The sequence below is a fragment of the Ananas comosus genome, linkage group 4 (genome assembly GCF_001540865.1).
Source record: "Ananas comosus cultivar F153 linkage group 4, ASM154086v1, whole genome shotgun sequence".
Classification (NCBI taxonomy): domain Eukaryota; kingdom Viridiplantae; phylum Streptophyta; class Magnoliopsida; order Poales; family Bromeliaceae; genus Ananas; species Ananas comosus.
Window position 1 is genome coordinate 511,458 of NC_033624.1, and position 15,253 is coordinate 526,710.

Here is a 15,253-nt window from a genome sequence, read left to right on the forward strand (position 1 = left end):
TTGCCATAATAAGAAAATAAGACATCATGGAAAGTACTCTCAAGCCTTGATCTAGAAGCCAAGGGCCAAAAAAAGGTTAATAGATCTAGAGTCAAATAGACAAATATGGTGAAGGTGTCCAGCGGCCAAAATCTAGGGCATCTAAAGTTTAGGTATTGTTTGATATCACTGTCCTTTTTTTGTTTTTCTGTTATATATTTGATAGGTTGCAGAAAAGACTTTTCTTTGATTAGTAAGCTTACAATGCATCCGGCTAAATGATAGATGAAATTTTTATTTGTTTTTCTGTTATATATCAAATTTTTATTTTTTGTTGTCAAATAAACACCATAAATTAAAAGATTACAAACTATCCACTACCCACTGCTGTACCTTTTAGGCACAAAATTCTACTTAANTGGCTAAACGATAGATGAAATAACTTGTTTTAAAAAAAATTTAGAAAAAACAAAAAAGTTATTATCAAATTTTTATTTTTTGTTGTCAAATAAACACCATAAATTAAAAGATTACAAACTATCCACTACCCACTGCTGTACCTTTTAGGCACAAAATTCTACTTAATAAAAAACAAAAAGCAAACACGATACCAAACGAGGTCTTAGAATATTATTATTTATTAACATCTTGTTTTATAGGAGCAGTCAAGTTCGGATTTTCAAATAATCTTTAACTTTTAATTGGCTTCTTATTTTAAAGAAGGAATTAAAGTTCAGACAAGTCCAGAACTTTAAACGATAAAAAGAATGAAGTTCTGAAGGTAACCACCATCAAAATAATTACTTTGTCTGGGTTGAATAAATTTAATAGGGCAAATTGGCTGTCACAACAGAGTTGGAGGATTCAATTTGTCTGGGTTGAATAAATTTAATAGGGTAAAACAGCTGGCATTACAGAATTGGAGGATTCAATTTGTTTCTGTCCATCTATAGTTTTACTATAACATAATTGGTCAACTAAACCACTTAACTATATACAAATACGGGGATTGAATGCAAAAAACGTACCGTAACAGTAATCTGGATGCTATATTTGACTTAACAGAGTTCGAGGATTCAACTTGTCTATCCATCCATCTATAGGTTTACTATAATATCATTGGTCAACTAAACCAGTTTATTATATAAATAGAGCCATTGAATGCAAATAGGTACTGTAACAATAATCTGGATGCTATATTTGGCTTATTTTCTCTTCTGTATGTCATAAAACTAACCCAAAAACTATTTTCGGTTCGGAAAATAAAATTTTGCTTGTTTGGTTCGACGAAAAACAGTTTTCTCATAAAAATGGTTTTACAAATTTTAGGGGAAACTTGATTTTTTGTTTTCCGCTTTTTTTCCCACAGAAAACTAAAAGTTCAGGTGGAAGGAGTCCGCAAGCAGATGCGGGATCTCGTGGACCGTGCGAGAACTATCATGTGTACCTCGTGCACCTCATGATGTATATATATATATATATATATGTATTAATATTATATTACATTTTATTTTTTTATAAAGCATAATATTATATAGTATTTTATTTATATATATATATATATATATATATATATATATATATATATATATATATATTTATTATATTACATTCTATCATGTAATATTATTTTGAGATGAATTAATTTACAAATAAAATTATTGATAACAATATATGTGGTATGGTATTATTATATGTAAATAACATATACATTGATAATAGATGAAAAATATATGAAATAGTTTTTCGTTGATCTTTTTCTTTAAATCAAATAAGTGCGGTTGGAAAATTTAATTTTCTTTTCCTACAAACCAAACACAAAAGAGCGTAAATTTTTTTCACGTTGAAAACTTTTTTCCAGCGAAAACTAGTTTTCACAGTTTTAGACTGAAGCAAAGAGACCCATATTAGAGAAATTGATAACAATCACATTAGCCGTCCGTAGAGCATTTTGGAAGTCGTTAAATAGGTCAAAACTCTATATGGATGTTATGCATAAGATACTTAATACACAATCCCTTATTTAGTCGATTTATTCTACCATAATGAAGACAGAGAATTTTAAATGAGAATATAAGATAGAGACCCTTTTAGACCAAATGAGTATCAAATATCTTAAAAATATGTATGAAAATAGAATTACATAAACATATCACATGGCAATCATGCTATAATATTAAAAGAGAGCATGAAAAATTGGGAACCGGTACTATAGACAAGCACATGCAAGTTTAGCAGAAAATAATTATGTACAGAAGTATCAACACAAAAAATAAAAGCACGTTCCATGCAAAGGAACCAGCTTACCAAGAATTGAACTGAAAATGACAGTGGAGCTCTGCTTGAAATTCAATCGAGTGCTTGAAGGAGACTCTGGAAATTCCAGGTTGCATTTGCAATATTTAGTGGGATGGAGATTTGATGCATAAATACTGAGTTCGATTACGATGAGAATGAGGTAAAATTGTGTCTGCTTTGAGAAGGATAGACAAGTGTTGTTGCCCTTCTGCATCAAAAAACAAAAATGCAACATAAGTACCAACAAAAAGGCAATAAAACAATGAAATTCATAACTCAAGCTAGAGTAGCAACCTCAATTATCTATGACTGCAGCCATGGAAGCCTTCTAAATACTTGGTCAATTCAGGAATAACTTTGAGCCAACTAAGTGCATTCCAATTAATAAAAGAGACCATCATGCAACAACTATATAATATCGAAACAGTTATCACACATACTTACTTACTCTTGAGAGGAAGACGTAGTGGATGCTTTCGACCGAGCCAATAATCCAGGCAATTTGTATCCCCTGCACCTAAATTGTCAAAGCAAAAAAAAATATACTAACAAGTTCTCGATTATGAACAAAAGTAACATAAAAAAACCATAATACATGAACTATTCAGATGATGGCGGTTAGAACTGACCTTCAATCTCACCAATAATCCCTGCAGGAGCACACCCCATCCTTAAAATGATGGAACCTATTAGCATCCCTCAAAACAATCTCTCTTCCTGTGATCTTCGCAATCAACTTTATTGTGGAATGGCAATCCCCACACACCCGTAAATTCTTCATTACCCGGATAGGCACACCTTTCGGAATCTTCAGAATCCCGAATGCCACAGCCTGCCTCTCGGTATGATACAGCAAGTTATGCGCTTTCTGCTCCTCATCAACATCATGAAGCACAAAACTGCCATCAGGAGTGTACCCAGCCTCCTTCAACAACCTGTCTAATTTTTCCAACATCTTAATAATAATAGAATTTTCAGGGTGTGACAATATATCACCACAAGTGAACATGTGCACCGTCTTGTTGTATTCAATCCAACTACAACCTGGTGACTTGCTCACATTCCTTGAGCTCATCACTTTCCTTAAATTAGTAACTTCTCTCCACCTCCCACTTGAAGCATAAATATTGGAGAGCAATATGTAGGGCCCTGCATTTCCAGGTTCTAATTGCAAAAGCTTCTTGGCGGCAATCTCCGCTATCTCGTGATTCATGTGGGTCCTGCATGCGCCCAATAATGCACCCCAAACTACTGAATCAGCCTCAACTGTCATATTCCTAATCAAATCCATTGCTTCTTCTACGTGGCCAGCACGACCAAGAAGATCAACCATGCAGGCATAGTGTTCGGCTTTAGGTTTGATTGAAGAGTTCAAGCTCATCGAGTGGAAAATCTTGCGCCCTTCTTTAACCTTCCCTGTGTAGCTACAAGCAGAGAGAACCCCAATATAAGTAATCTCATCTGGCACCATTTGTAAGGACCTCATATTGTCGAAAATAGCTAAAGCTTCTTCCCCTAAACCATGTTGAGCATATCCTGTGATCATGGAATTCCACATAACTACGTCCTTCTGACCAAAGGTGTCGAACACCCTCTTAGCATTTGATAAATTGCCGCACTTAATGTACATGGTGATCAGAGCCGATGCTGCAAACACGTCATCATCAAAAAATGACCGCAGCATGGCGGCATGCACCTCCCTCCCGTGGTTAAGCACCGCGAGGCTGGCACACACCGTGAGGACGCTGATTATTGCAGGGAAATTTGGCCGGACGAGATTCATCTGCATGGACCGAAACGCACTGAGCGCGTCCAACTCAAGACCGTTCATCTCGTACGCCTTCACTATCGCACTCCATGTGCCCTCATCCCTGTGCGGCATTTCGTAGAACACCTCCCTCGCGCGCGCCACCATGCGGTGCTGGGCGAACCCTAGGATCATGGCGTTGCACGCGACCAGCGGGTGCTCCGGCATCGCACAGAATAGGTCCGCGGCCTCGTCTATGCGCCCCGATTGGGTGTAACCGGTGAGCATGGCGGTCCACGAGACCTCGTTTCGCTCGGGCATTACCTCGAACAGCTTACGCGCGAGGTCGACCTGGTTGTTGTGGACGTAGCCTGAGATCATCGCCGTCCAGGAAACGACGTTTCGCTTGGGCATCGCGTCGAAGAGCGCCCGCGCCTCCGCGGTGCGGCCGCAGCTGCAGTAGCCGTGGATCATGGCGGTGCGCGCGACCACGTCCTTCTCGGGCATTTCGTCGAACAGCCTCCGCGCGTCGTCGACGCGCCCCGCGCGGACGAGGCCCTCGACCATGACGGTCCACGAGACCACGTTGCGCTCGGGCATGAGGGCGAAGAGGGACTCGGCCTCGGGGAGGAGGCCCTCCCGGACGTAGCCGTGGAGGAGGGAGGTGTAGGAGACGACGTTGCGGAGGGGGAGGGGCATGGAGTCGAAGAGGGCGCGGGCGTCGGGTAGGCGGCGGTTGCGGGCGAGGCCGGAGATGGCGGCATTGTAGGAGGCGGAGGTGCGGAGGGGCATGCGGTGGAAGAGCGCGAGGGCGAGGGAGGGGTCTCGGTTGAGGAAGTACCCGGAGATGAGGGAGTTGTAGGAGGCGACGTTGCGCTCGGTCATGGAGTCGAACACCTTGCGGGCGCCCGCGATGTCGCCCCCGCGCGCGAGCCGAGCGATGCGCGTGTTCGCGGCGAGGACCGGCGCCGCGGTGCTCGCCGCGCGGAAGCGGATCGGGGGCAGCCGCATCTCTCGGGAAAAAAGCGCGCGGGGGCGAAGTCGGCCCCGAGCTCTTCCTCTCTTCTGTGCGAGCCGAGACTCGGCACCGACTCCACGGGCGCAGAGGAACTAATATACGCTAGAACGAGTCTACCGACTTATCCATGAATGCGGGGATTTAATATACGAAGACGCGGAGAGCTCAGTTGGTGGTGCACGGTGTGACGTCGTGCACTCGGTGCACCGTACAATTCTCACGGTGTTTAGCTTAAAACCCCTCCTCGGAGTGTCCGTACAGATCACGAGGGACGCATTCGGTGAGCTTGCGATAGCGAGCAATGGCGGCGGCTCCTTCCACGGCGAGGCCGAGAGCTCTCGACGCCATCGCCTCCTCCTCCCTCACCAATCCAGTTCTCCCCCTTTCAAATCCTAAGAAGCCTCTCTCATTCTCATCGAGAGCTCCGCAACTCTTCGGAGGCCTTCGTCGCGCGCCGAGGCCACAACTCGTCCCCATAATCCGATCCCAGAGCTCTCCAATCCCCGGTACGAGTTTTCTCCTCGCACAATCGTGTTTCCATTCCCTGGTTCGATCGATTCGAGCTGAATTTGTGATGGCTACCTTGTTTATGTGAGTAGACTATGTCCCTGATTCGAAGTTCTACAAAATAGAAGCCGTTTTGAGGTGAGAATCTCTTTATCTGTTGCTTTTTCTGTTTACTTATTTTCCAATGCAATCGATCTAAACGGTGAATCTTTGATTCAAGGCCATGGAGGGTTCCGCATGTTTCTTCGGTGAGTATGTTCGAACTTGCATATCACGTGTTCGATGTTTGGTTACTTTAAGTATCTTAGACTTATTGGTGGAACTTTGTTGTGTGGAAAGTTAGGGCTTACTGCAAATGGGTATTAGAGGGGTGACGGTCTCTGATGTTCGAGGATTCGGGGCTCAAGGCGGCTCGACTGAGAGGCACGGGGGTATACTTCCGTACCTCTACTCTTGCTTACATTGTGCACTGCTCTTGAAAGTTGAAACAATTTTATGTATGCTATATTGCCAAGTTCTCTCCTATATGCTTCTATACCTCCTAATAGAATGTTGCATACTCAGCATGAAACATACGAGTCTTTTTAGCCAAGGCTTAAATAAATGAGATATGCACAAGTGTATTTTGCAACCCCCAATATTAAAGGATATTTAACACAAAATCTTACTATGCATCTGGAATTTTAATATCGTGGGAGATGAACACTCGAGAGAAAGTCACGGAAACGAAATGATAAATCTAATTTCAATATAACCTTCTTGTATACCTTTCTCTTTATCTGTATTTTCTTGTCTGAGAAGTCTATACTCTAAATCTTTACATTATTCACTATCGCCTTTTAAATTGCCTTTTAAGTTACAATTGGCCACAGAGAAAGCTAATGTGTTTAACTATATCTGAAAGTTGATTTATACAGTTCCAATGATGAACTTTTGCTTACTGTGAATTTGCAGGGTCAGAATTCTCAGAAGACAAGTTTATATCTAAAGTTAAAATGGAGATAGTGATCTGCAAGGAGCAGGTAACTTATGTTGGAGATTAGCATCTAAATAGTTTAAAGAGCATATACATCTGGGTAGAAGTAGAAATTCTTCATTACTACTTTTTTTTACTGTAACTATGTGGAGGCACATAGCCCTGTACTGCTTAAAATATTGTGTAGTTCTTCAAGAAAGAAAGATGAGAGAAAGACCGATTGTCTTCTAAACTGAAAATTTTCTTTCATTGTATATATTCATAACAGTAGATTGTCGCATTTATTCGCCTCACCGTGTTTGGTCTACCAATTTGCCTTTTGTTACGTGGTTTACATACTCGATGGCGTTGTGCTTTTGTATGATGTTGACCTAGGTTGAAGCAGTGATCAACAAGATAATCGAGGAAGCAAGGACTGGAGAAATCGGTGATGGCAAGATATTCTGTGAGTACTAAGTGTTTTGGTTGTTTCTTTGTCCACGATACTTGTTAATTACCTATTTTACAGTGATGTATTCCTTGATGAAATACTAATTTAGAATAACTATTAATGCTTCATAGTGCTTGTCCTTCCGCTTTTCTGACAATTAAAAGGTGCTGAAATTTAAAACATGATTCCTTTGGGTGTCTTTACTCTGCCAACTTCCTCTGCCTGCATTTATTTTCCTAATATTGTGAATTATGCTTCAAATTCACAGGCAGCATATAATACACTTACGGTTCTGAAAGAACGTGTTTTTTTTCCTTTAAATTTTGGTTTTAGTTTGCCCTGTTGTCCACAAATGTATTTCATTAGTGGAATTTAATGAATTTTACTTTCTTACCGATCTAGTTAATCCATTGTGCTTATAGTTCATCCATATCTATTCTCTGTCCATCTTTTACCTGATCTGGCCATTGACTTCTGCCAGTTTACTGTAATTCCATTTCAGTGTAAATAAATTGAACTGTGAAATTCACTTTTTATTCAAGTTATCCAGTGCTATTTATCTCCTATAAATAGTACTTTTTTTAAGAAACCTCACCATTCTTATCTGCTTATCTTTTAAAATTAAGAACTCCTTGTCACTTTTTATGAGAAAATAATTTTCTCTTGTCACTTTTGTTTCACAATTCTTGCGTCTCAAATCCACTTGTTTAACATGAAATATTTTACCGACCTCCAAATTCGTTCCTTGCTCTTCATCACTAACCTAACTTGATGAGGCATGTTCTTATTGTAGAAATCATAGTAGAGAATTGTACAGTTGATAAGACTCTAGTAAGTCTCGCCATTATGCATTCTCATTGCCTGGGTTCACAGGCTAGAAACAGACATCCTGTTATAGTTCTCAGTGGTCAGTTGGGATCCATCTTTTTGTAGAAATTACATAATTATTATATAAAATTACCTATGCATCCCGAGGTTTTTTAAAATTCCTGATGCTTGCTTTTCTTCTTTTTTTTTCCCTATTCTTCTAGTGATACCTGTTTCAGATGTAATAAGGGTTCGCACAGGTACTCTCTCTCCCCCCCTCTCTCTCTCAAACCTCTCTCAAACCAAATAAGATGAATAGAAAAAATAATTTACACTCTGTTGTGCAGGCGAACGTGGAGAGATGGCCGAGAGAATGAATGGTGGACATGCAGATATGACAGCTTCTGTTGCATCTAAATAACCAGATAAATTCCTGTTCCATGCCTGTTCGTTTTGCTGCCCTGCTGTGCATCCAAATAACCAGATAAATTCCTGTTCTATGCCTGTTCGTTTTGCTGCCCTGCTGGTAATAATTTTCTGGTAGATCTAATGTGAACAATGTAGTAACTTATGTTACTTTTCCGCCAAAACTGCAGTTTTGAGTTTTTTTGTTTGCTCACTACTGTCTTTATTATTATTATCATCATCATCATCATCATCATCTTTGAGAATGTTCGCAACCCAACCCTTTACACGCATCTTCCTGTTGTAACTGGAAAGATAAATCGAAACTTACTGCCCGGGGTGGAGGTACCAACCGCCTCAGTAATTGGCCATGTTAACTACTATATGAAACTACTTCTCATGTTGGGCCAAACAAACACTCAGATTTGAAACATTAGCAAATGGAGTGTAATAAATTTATTGGGCTAGAACATATTTCCTGATATTTCTCGAGTACTCTTTTAATATGATTAAAGATGAGGATCATAAGGAGCTCTTACTCCTGAGATTGTTTCTTCAACATGAAAATCTGATTTTACTCCCCCCTTTTCTTTTTTTTTTTCCAATAGTGTGTAATCCTAATGTTTTTAGGGGAAGAGATTGTATTCTTACTGCAGTAGAATCAAACGTAGAATGAAATCCACTCTGCTTAATTGGGTTTAATTGTGTTTAATCGTAATATCAAAGTTTGTCTTTCTGTTTATGGACATAAACGTTATTAATTAGTTCATGTTGTGATTAATGGAAATGGATTAAAACCGTCCGTGCTTCCGTGCTTGTCCTATACGTCCGATTAAGAAGTAATACTATGTTTTCTACTCAAAAAACAAAAGGGCCATGTCGTGTTGGTAAACAATGTACAAGAAGTTTTTACAAACTTGAAAAATTTAATGATAAATTATAGCCAAATAAATATGTGGAAAAATTTTATAAAATTATTCATCAGTATAGCATTACTCATCATATGATATGCTGTACATAGATATTCCTATTTAATTAGCGCATATTTATTTATTTTTGTCCATAGACAAATTCACTGGAGCTTAATATATTGCAATGGTATTACATTAGGAGAATCATAAAATGGCTATTGACTGATAAAAAAAAAAACAAAAAGGTCAAGAAAATGGAGAGATATATATTTGGTTGACTTTGTAACTCGCTTAACCTAACTCAAAAGGAAGAATGGTCAATCATACATAGGGGCTAAGGGCTTGACGATGATATTTGATACTGGAGATCATAAGTTTAAAATCTAATATTTTTATATTCCAATTAAATTTATTGGTAAAATATATACGGATAGTTTGTTATTCTCTCTCTCTAAAAAAAGGAAAAAAAAATATTAATCACCCTAACAATTAAGAAAGTGTAAAGAATCTAAAGATACTCAGAATACCAAGATTATTCTTGTCCAAAACCTTCATCACCGACCAGAATGTTAAAATGGTAAGCCTATACCTAAGATGGTAAGTCGAGGCGCATTAATTTATGGAGAGAAAAAAAAAAAAACAAGAAAAAAAAAACAAGGAAAGTATACGGATAAGGGCGGTTTGTGTTGTGCCGCACACCGACTACAGTACGGTGTCCATGACAACGAAGCACTTGCTGATGTGTCCTCCCCGTTATCTCGCCTCGCCGCTGGTTATCCCCGCAGCCGCGCCGTGTGTGACGGTTGTTGTTCTCCCTTTAACAACGGACGGTCGAGATAAAACGTTTGACTCGAGGCGTATTAGTTGACCAGAAATCAGTATCCGGTAGGGCCACCCGTAACGAATTCTACTACCGTTGCGTCCGTAGCATGCAAGTGTGCAAAACGGTTGGCCTTGCACTGACATTTCCCACGGTAGCCAGGTGTACTTGTCATATGATGTGGCAGTATCTTTGATTTAAATACTCTTTGATTTAATCAAAGTATATTAATTTGAATTATTGTGATTTTAGTTCTCTCTTTTTGTCAACTCTTTCGTTAACATTTTTTTAAAATCATATATAAAAATTTTAGATATTCACTTAGATTTATTTAATATTTATTTTAGTATTTTTTAATTTTATACTTTGTCACTGATTTAACGAAAAAAATTAGTAAAAAAGATAGTTAAAAAAAATGAGACCATAAGATACTAAATTAATACACTTTTGTACAAAATAAAAATGTGCGAAACCATTTAAGATAGTATTGAAAAAAAATTTTATCCTATTTTTTTTTCTCTTTCAAAGTTATTCGTAGGCTTTTCAATTTCGAGAGCTTTTTAAAATATTACTAGCTGAAGAGCCAAATGCTCGAAGCATTTAAACCCAGTATTTGAAACAGCACTCCATTCATATGGGGGAAATGCTATTAAAATCGGAAATTTATAATTATCATTTACATTTAAAGTAAAAGATTTGCCATGTGAGTGTGAACCAACGTGAGTAACAATAAAAGAGATTGATTCTCAAAAAAAAAAAAAAAAAACAATAAAAGAGATTGATAAATTACGATCTATAAAAATGTATGTCATTATACGGTGAATATAAAAATTAAAACAAGAATCTCTTAAAATGGAAGGGACTTAAAATCGCCTTTGTTGATACTATAAAAAGAAATAAAGATTTGGATGTTTAAGCCTTTAAATAATAAATGTATATTCAAAAATTAATGCTGAGAATGAAATATATGGATAATAATAATTAAAATGCAGATAAAAATAGGGTAATTAATCCATCAACTATAGATGGAAGCATATGCAAAACATGGTTTTTTTTTGAGAAATAGCATATTAGGTTCATGCATGTAAGGTATTCTCTTCTTCTTTTTTTCTTTTTTCTTTTTTTTTTTGAGGAATAGGTAGCAATGTATGGTATTTTCTTAACCACCACAAAACTTTGATCTTTAAACTCTTAGGTTAGATGTGTTATTCTCTCATGATTATTTGCTGTCACATAATTGTTGGTGTTCTATCCAGAATTCAATATAAGTTCAAGTAAAATGATTAAATTAACTATTCATGTACTACAATGTACAGGATTTGAATGAGGTGTTAAATCTACAACCCAAAAGTATATATTGTGGGATTAAACTCATTGATACAGGGAATGTAATGTTACTCATAGCACCCGTATGGTTCGTGTTTTAACTAAAGAATATAATTAATTATAATGCAAGTCACCAACCGATCAGATAATCAGGAAGAGCTAGAGTGTTTATGGTTATACAAATTTAACAGGTGGGTAAAGAGTAAACCACGACATTTATCAATCTAGAGAGAGACAAAGAAATAACCCAAGATCAATTCAAGTTGAAAACGTACGGCAGTTACAATAATAATAAACTTATTTATAATAATAATAATTGTTCTTACTCTTTTAATTACTCTTTTTGGTTTTTTTCCTTACAAACTATATATACATACGTCGACCTCAATTCACATAAGATAACAATACTAGCATTATTCTCGATTGAAAATATAAAAACAAGCAATTACGAGAGCAGGGAGCCCAAGTAACCGTCCTAGTACCGGCACAGCATAACACTACTCCACTGTACTCTCTATTATCCTACGCCAAATCAAGCACCCTAAGGCCTTTACGCGGCCGAGGGCGCTTTGATGTAGTGCACAACGCCGGCCTTCGACAGCGCCGCCTTCAACGGCGGCTTCACCCCGTTCGCCTCCGCCTCCGTCGCGACCGTCACATCTCCCTTGTAATCAAGAGAATCGTCGTTGTAGATGTCCCACCACTTGCTCACCAGCATCTTGATGTCCTCTCTGTCCATGTTCGGCTCCTTCCCCGTAAACCGCCACGGCTTCGACCCCTGAATTCAGGAAGAAAAAAAAAAATTAAAATTCAACAAATTAATAAAATTAAAAAAGAACTAGTATAAGCGAATTGAATTGAATGGTTAGGATGGAACCGTTACGTACCGCGGCACAGTAGTGCACCACCTTGACCTTGTCCAGCTCCACATTCTCAGGATGCCTCCACAGCATGGCCAAAACCAAGTTGTACACTAGTGGGATTGGTTTGTAGATATCCTTGAAGAACATGTTCAGAAAATCCTATACCAAATAGGCGACAAATTCCATTTAAGACAACTAAATTGGGCCAAATTCAATAACAATAAATTTACTATTAAACATTATATATAAACCAGGTGTTGAATAGACGAATAATTTTTAGGTATATCACACACACCTGTTCGGCAAAGGGAGTAGTGGGGGCGACTTTGAGGGCGGCGAGGAGTGAGTCAGCGATGGCAGTATCAGGCTCTGACACGAACATGCCTGCGTTGAAGTAGAGAGGGGGTGGAGGGCCGAGTTTGTCGGCAGGCCACGACACCCTCTCGGGACATTGTTGGCAGTAGCCAATCTTGTATTGTGGAGTGTGGCTCCACGTCTTCTCGCAGAAACAGTCCTTCACCGCATAAAAATATCCGTGCGGAAGGTCGAACAGGTGATCAATGTTTTCGTACACCTGGATGTCCGCGTCCAAGTATATCATCCTCTCATACTCAACAAACTACACGTAATAAAAAAAATATATCAATGTAAATAAATAAGCAAATAAATAAATAATAGGTCATTTTCACCGGCAACAAGTGGTCAACACATGTTGGATTTTATTGTACTTTGAACGGAACTTAAAAGCTTTTCATTATCCAACTAATAAAACATTTCTACAGTTCGTATGCGAGCTAATTAAAATAGTTTTAATTAACTCCACACTCTATGTCAGTAGACATTGGAGCCTTTTAAAACTTAAATATGAAAAACAAAAAAACCACAAGACAGTGCTTCAATACAAAATTATCATACCGCAAGATCATACTATAGTTCTATAGATGGCGGTCCAACAATCAATAACATTTGTATTATATAAAAGTAGCATTTACTTTTTATCTTTACATTTTTTTTATTATATCAGCGATATAATAACGAAATTTAATGAATCTATCAATCAGTATCAAAAGTAGCTGGTCATACCTTCCAGATGCGGAGCTTGGAGTAGTTGATCACATAGTACGCCATCGCGAACTGAGTCTGGTTCTCCGGCGGATGCACGGGCTCGATCTCGCGGACGATGCAGCCCTGCGACTCGAGTAGCCGGCGGTGGCTTTCGGGAACATCATCGAGCACCGCCACGACGAGAGGGTACGCGGAGCCAACCTTCCTCAGACCCTTCGCCAACCCCACCACCCCTTTAACGTAGTCGCCATCCCCGGCAAGGAACGTCACGTAAACGTTGCTCTTCGAATTCGGCGACAACTTCTTCACTATCTTAGTATCCATGGTGAGATGAGTATGTGAAGAGAGAGTGTAACAATAAGAACAAGAGAAAAGAAAGAGTGTTCAATGTGTGTAGTAGTGTACTCAAAGTAGGAGACTTGGAGATGATGCGTGGTCGTTTAGAAGACAATGGGGAGAATAAATAAGCGCGGGGGAGTTACTATTTGCGGGGCCCAAAATTAGTGAAACACAAGTGTACTATGTCCTATATGGTAACGGTGATCTGAGATATCTTTGTTACACGTGGACGGTGGATAGTGACAGGACGGTGATACGTGGTTTCGAGGAAGATTCTCCAGGTGCACATTTAAGGGAGATTCTTTTATGTATAGACCGCGTGTATAGACCGGGTCTGAAAAACTCAAAGAGTATTAAGCCTTAAGAAGCAATCTATAAAGCTAATTAGTTTATGTAAAATAAATATATATATATAAATTATGAGCGATTGATAAAATCAAGTATCTTAAAAGAACCTTTATTTATTACATAAAAAATAGGTTATCCCGTGAGCAGTTGTAGGAATATAGAGATATGAGATTCTTTTGCTCTTTAAAGCAGATTTATAATATATAATATTTTTATTTATTTTTCGAACTTAAGAAACTCATCTTTTTATTATAAAAATATAACAAAAAGTAATTTCCATATAAGGAATTTACAAACCATCCAAACGTGCCCTCCCTAATTAAATATATATACCATCTAAATCTCGGTCTATGGAGCGTGGAGTACGCAATAAAACTACATTTAAGGCAATGTCGTGCATAGGATTCCCGGCATAGTTCAATTAACGAGTTTTACGCCAAATTCTAACGTTTGACTGGCTATTAGCCTGACCGACCCCGTTAATTGTACGTTAATTTCTAATTAATTAGTAACCAAAATTTAATGCGACGTGTATGTTTGCTCCTTGGATTAGGTGGTCTATTTCGTACGGTCCACCAATCGTTACGCCTAGCCAAACTGGTACAGTTTTGATCGCAACCGTCCGTTCTGAAACGGATGGTGGATTCTTCACACGTGGCGACTTTAAACTATATCATGGTCTACGTGACAAATTTTCAGGGAGACGTTATACGGGGCTCGGTTGCGCCACGTGCCGAGAATAATTTATTAGGTGTGGCGGTTTAATTCAACCGCCATTATCCATTGATCCGTTATTATTGCTGTAAAAAGCGTGTGTTTCAATATTAGAATAATGCTATGCTATGGGCGGTGATATTTGGAATTATTATTGATTAAAATGATGAATGAACGGTGTGATCGTGAATATGTAAAATTTGTGCGTTTCATTATGTAACCCATGTAGCATTTTTCTGCATTGGATCTAATGAATCAATACATGCCATAAAAGATTTATCCATTTAAGCCACATTATCCTATATAGGATAATATCTTGGGAGCATCAGGGTTATCTTAATATGTGTAACGTTTATAACTTACCATTTCAGTGTCTGTAATAAATAAATACATGCCATACAGGATAACAAATTATTATATTTTTGGGCAAGATGAAAATATATGTTAAAATGGTTAAATTAGGTGAACCCACTAAATTCTTACTAATCGCATGCAATATGAGGGAATAATTTAGTTTGTTTAGAAAAAGAAAAAAAGGAAACAATTTAAGGTACTTATTATTACAATTTGACCCACAAAATTGAATGGAAATATTCAAAATTAACTCGTAAATTAATGTAACATTGACGAATTTGTGAGAACACACGCGTAGCCAAGTTTAACATATACTGCAATAGAAAAAGTTGGTGCATTGTCATGC

The 15,253-nt window shown here is 38.2% G+C and overlaps 4 protein-coding genes and 1 pseudogene across 12 annotated transcripts in view; 2 read left to right on the forward strand and 3 right to left on the reverse strand.

The window, feature by feature from the left end:
• Positions 1-2,370, reverse strand: part of LOC109709206 — a 67,133-nt pseudogene extending 64,763 nt beyond the window's left edge.
• Positions 1-15,253, forward strand: part of LOC109709211 (transcription factor MYB108-like) — a 91,055-nt gene that overhangs the window by 54,634 nt on the left and 21,168 nt on the right. The window lies entirely within an intron of this gene.
• On the reverse strand, positions 2,359-5,167 carry LOC109709203 (pentatricopeptide repeat-containing protein At1g56690, mitochondrial-like). 9 transcript variants are annotated; one of them, XR_002215922.1, is made up of 4 exons: positions 2,907-5,167; positions 2,722-2,788; positions 2,572-2,632; positions 2,366-2,485 (listed from the first exon to the last, which is right to left on the reverse strand). XR_002215922.1 is itself a non-coding variant. In XM_020231306.1 (2 exons), exon 1 carries the CDS (start codon positions 5,033-5,035, stop codon positions 2,915-2,917), a length of 2,121 nt encoding a protein of 706 aa, XP_020086895.1. In that variant the 5' UTR covers positions 5,036-5,167; the 3' UTR covers positions 2,718-2,794; positions 2,907-2,914. The 9 variants fall into 9 exon arrangements, 1 of the variants encoding a protein (XP_020086895.1); XR_002215921.1 differs by having other exon boundaries at positions 2,572-2,643; XR_002215917.1 differs by having other exon boundaries at positions 2,726-2,794.
• On the forward strand, positions 5,284-8,423 carry LOC109709213 (nitrogen regulatory protein P-II homolog). The gene is made up of 8 exons (XM_020231319.1): positions 5,284-5,548; positions 5,642-5,687; positions 5,770-5,797; positions 5,893-5,980; positions 6,504-6,571; positions 6,901-6,970; positions 7,987-8,022; positions 8,110-8,423. The coding sequence occupies exons 1-8, from the start codon at positions 5,344-5,346 to the stop codon at positions 8,181-8,183; spliced, it is 615 nt and encodes a 204-aa protein (XP_020086908.1). The 5' UTR covers positions 5,284-5,343; the 3' UTR covers positions 8,184-8,423.
• Positions 11,567-13,580, reverse strand: LOC109709210 (galactinol synthase 1-like). The gene is made up of 4 exons (XM_020231312.1): positions 13,171-13,580; positions 12,383-12,706; positions 12,112-12,246; positions 11,567-12,002 (listed from the first exon to the last, which is right to left on the reverse strand). Exons 1-4 carry the CDS (start codon positions 13,474-13,476, stop codon positions 11,775-11,777), a joined length of 993 nt encoding a protein of 330 aa, XP_020086901.1. The 5' UTR covers positions 13,477-13,580; the 3' UTR covers positions 11,567-11,774.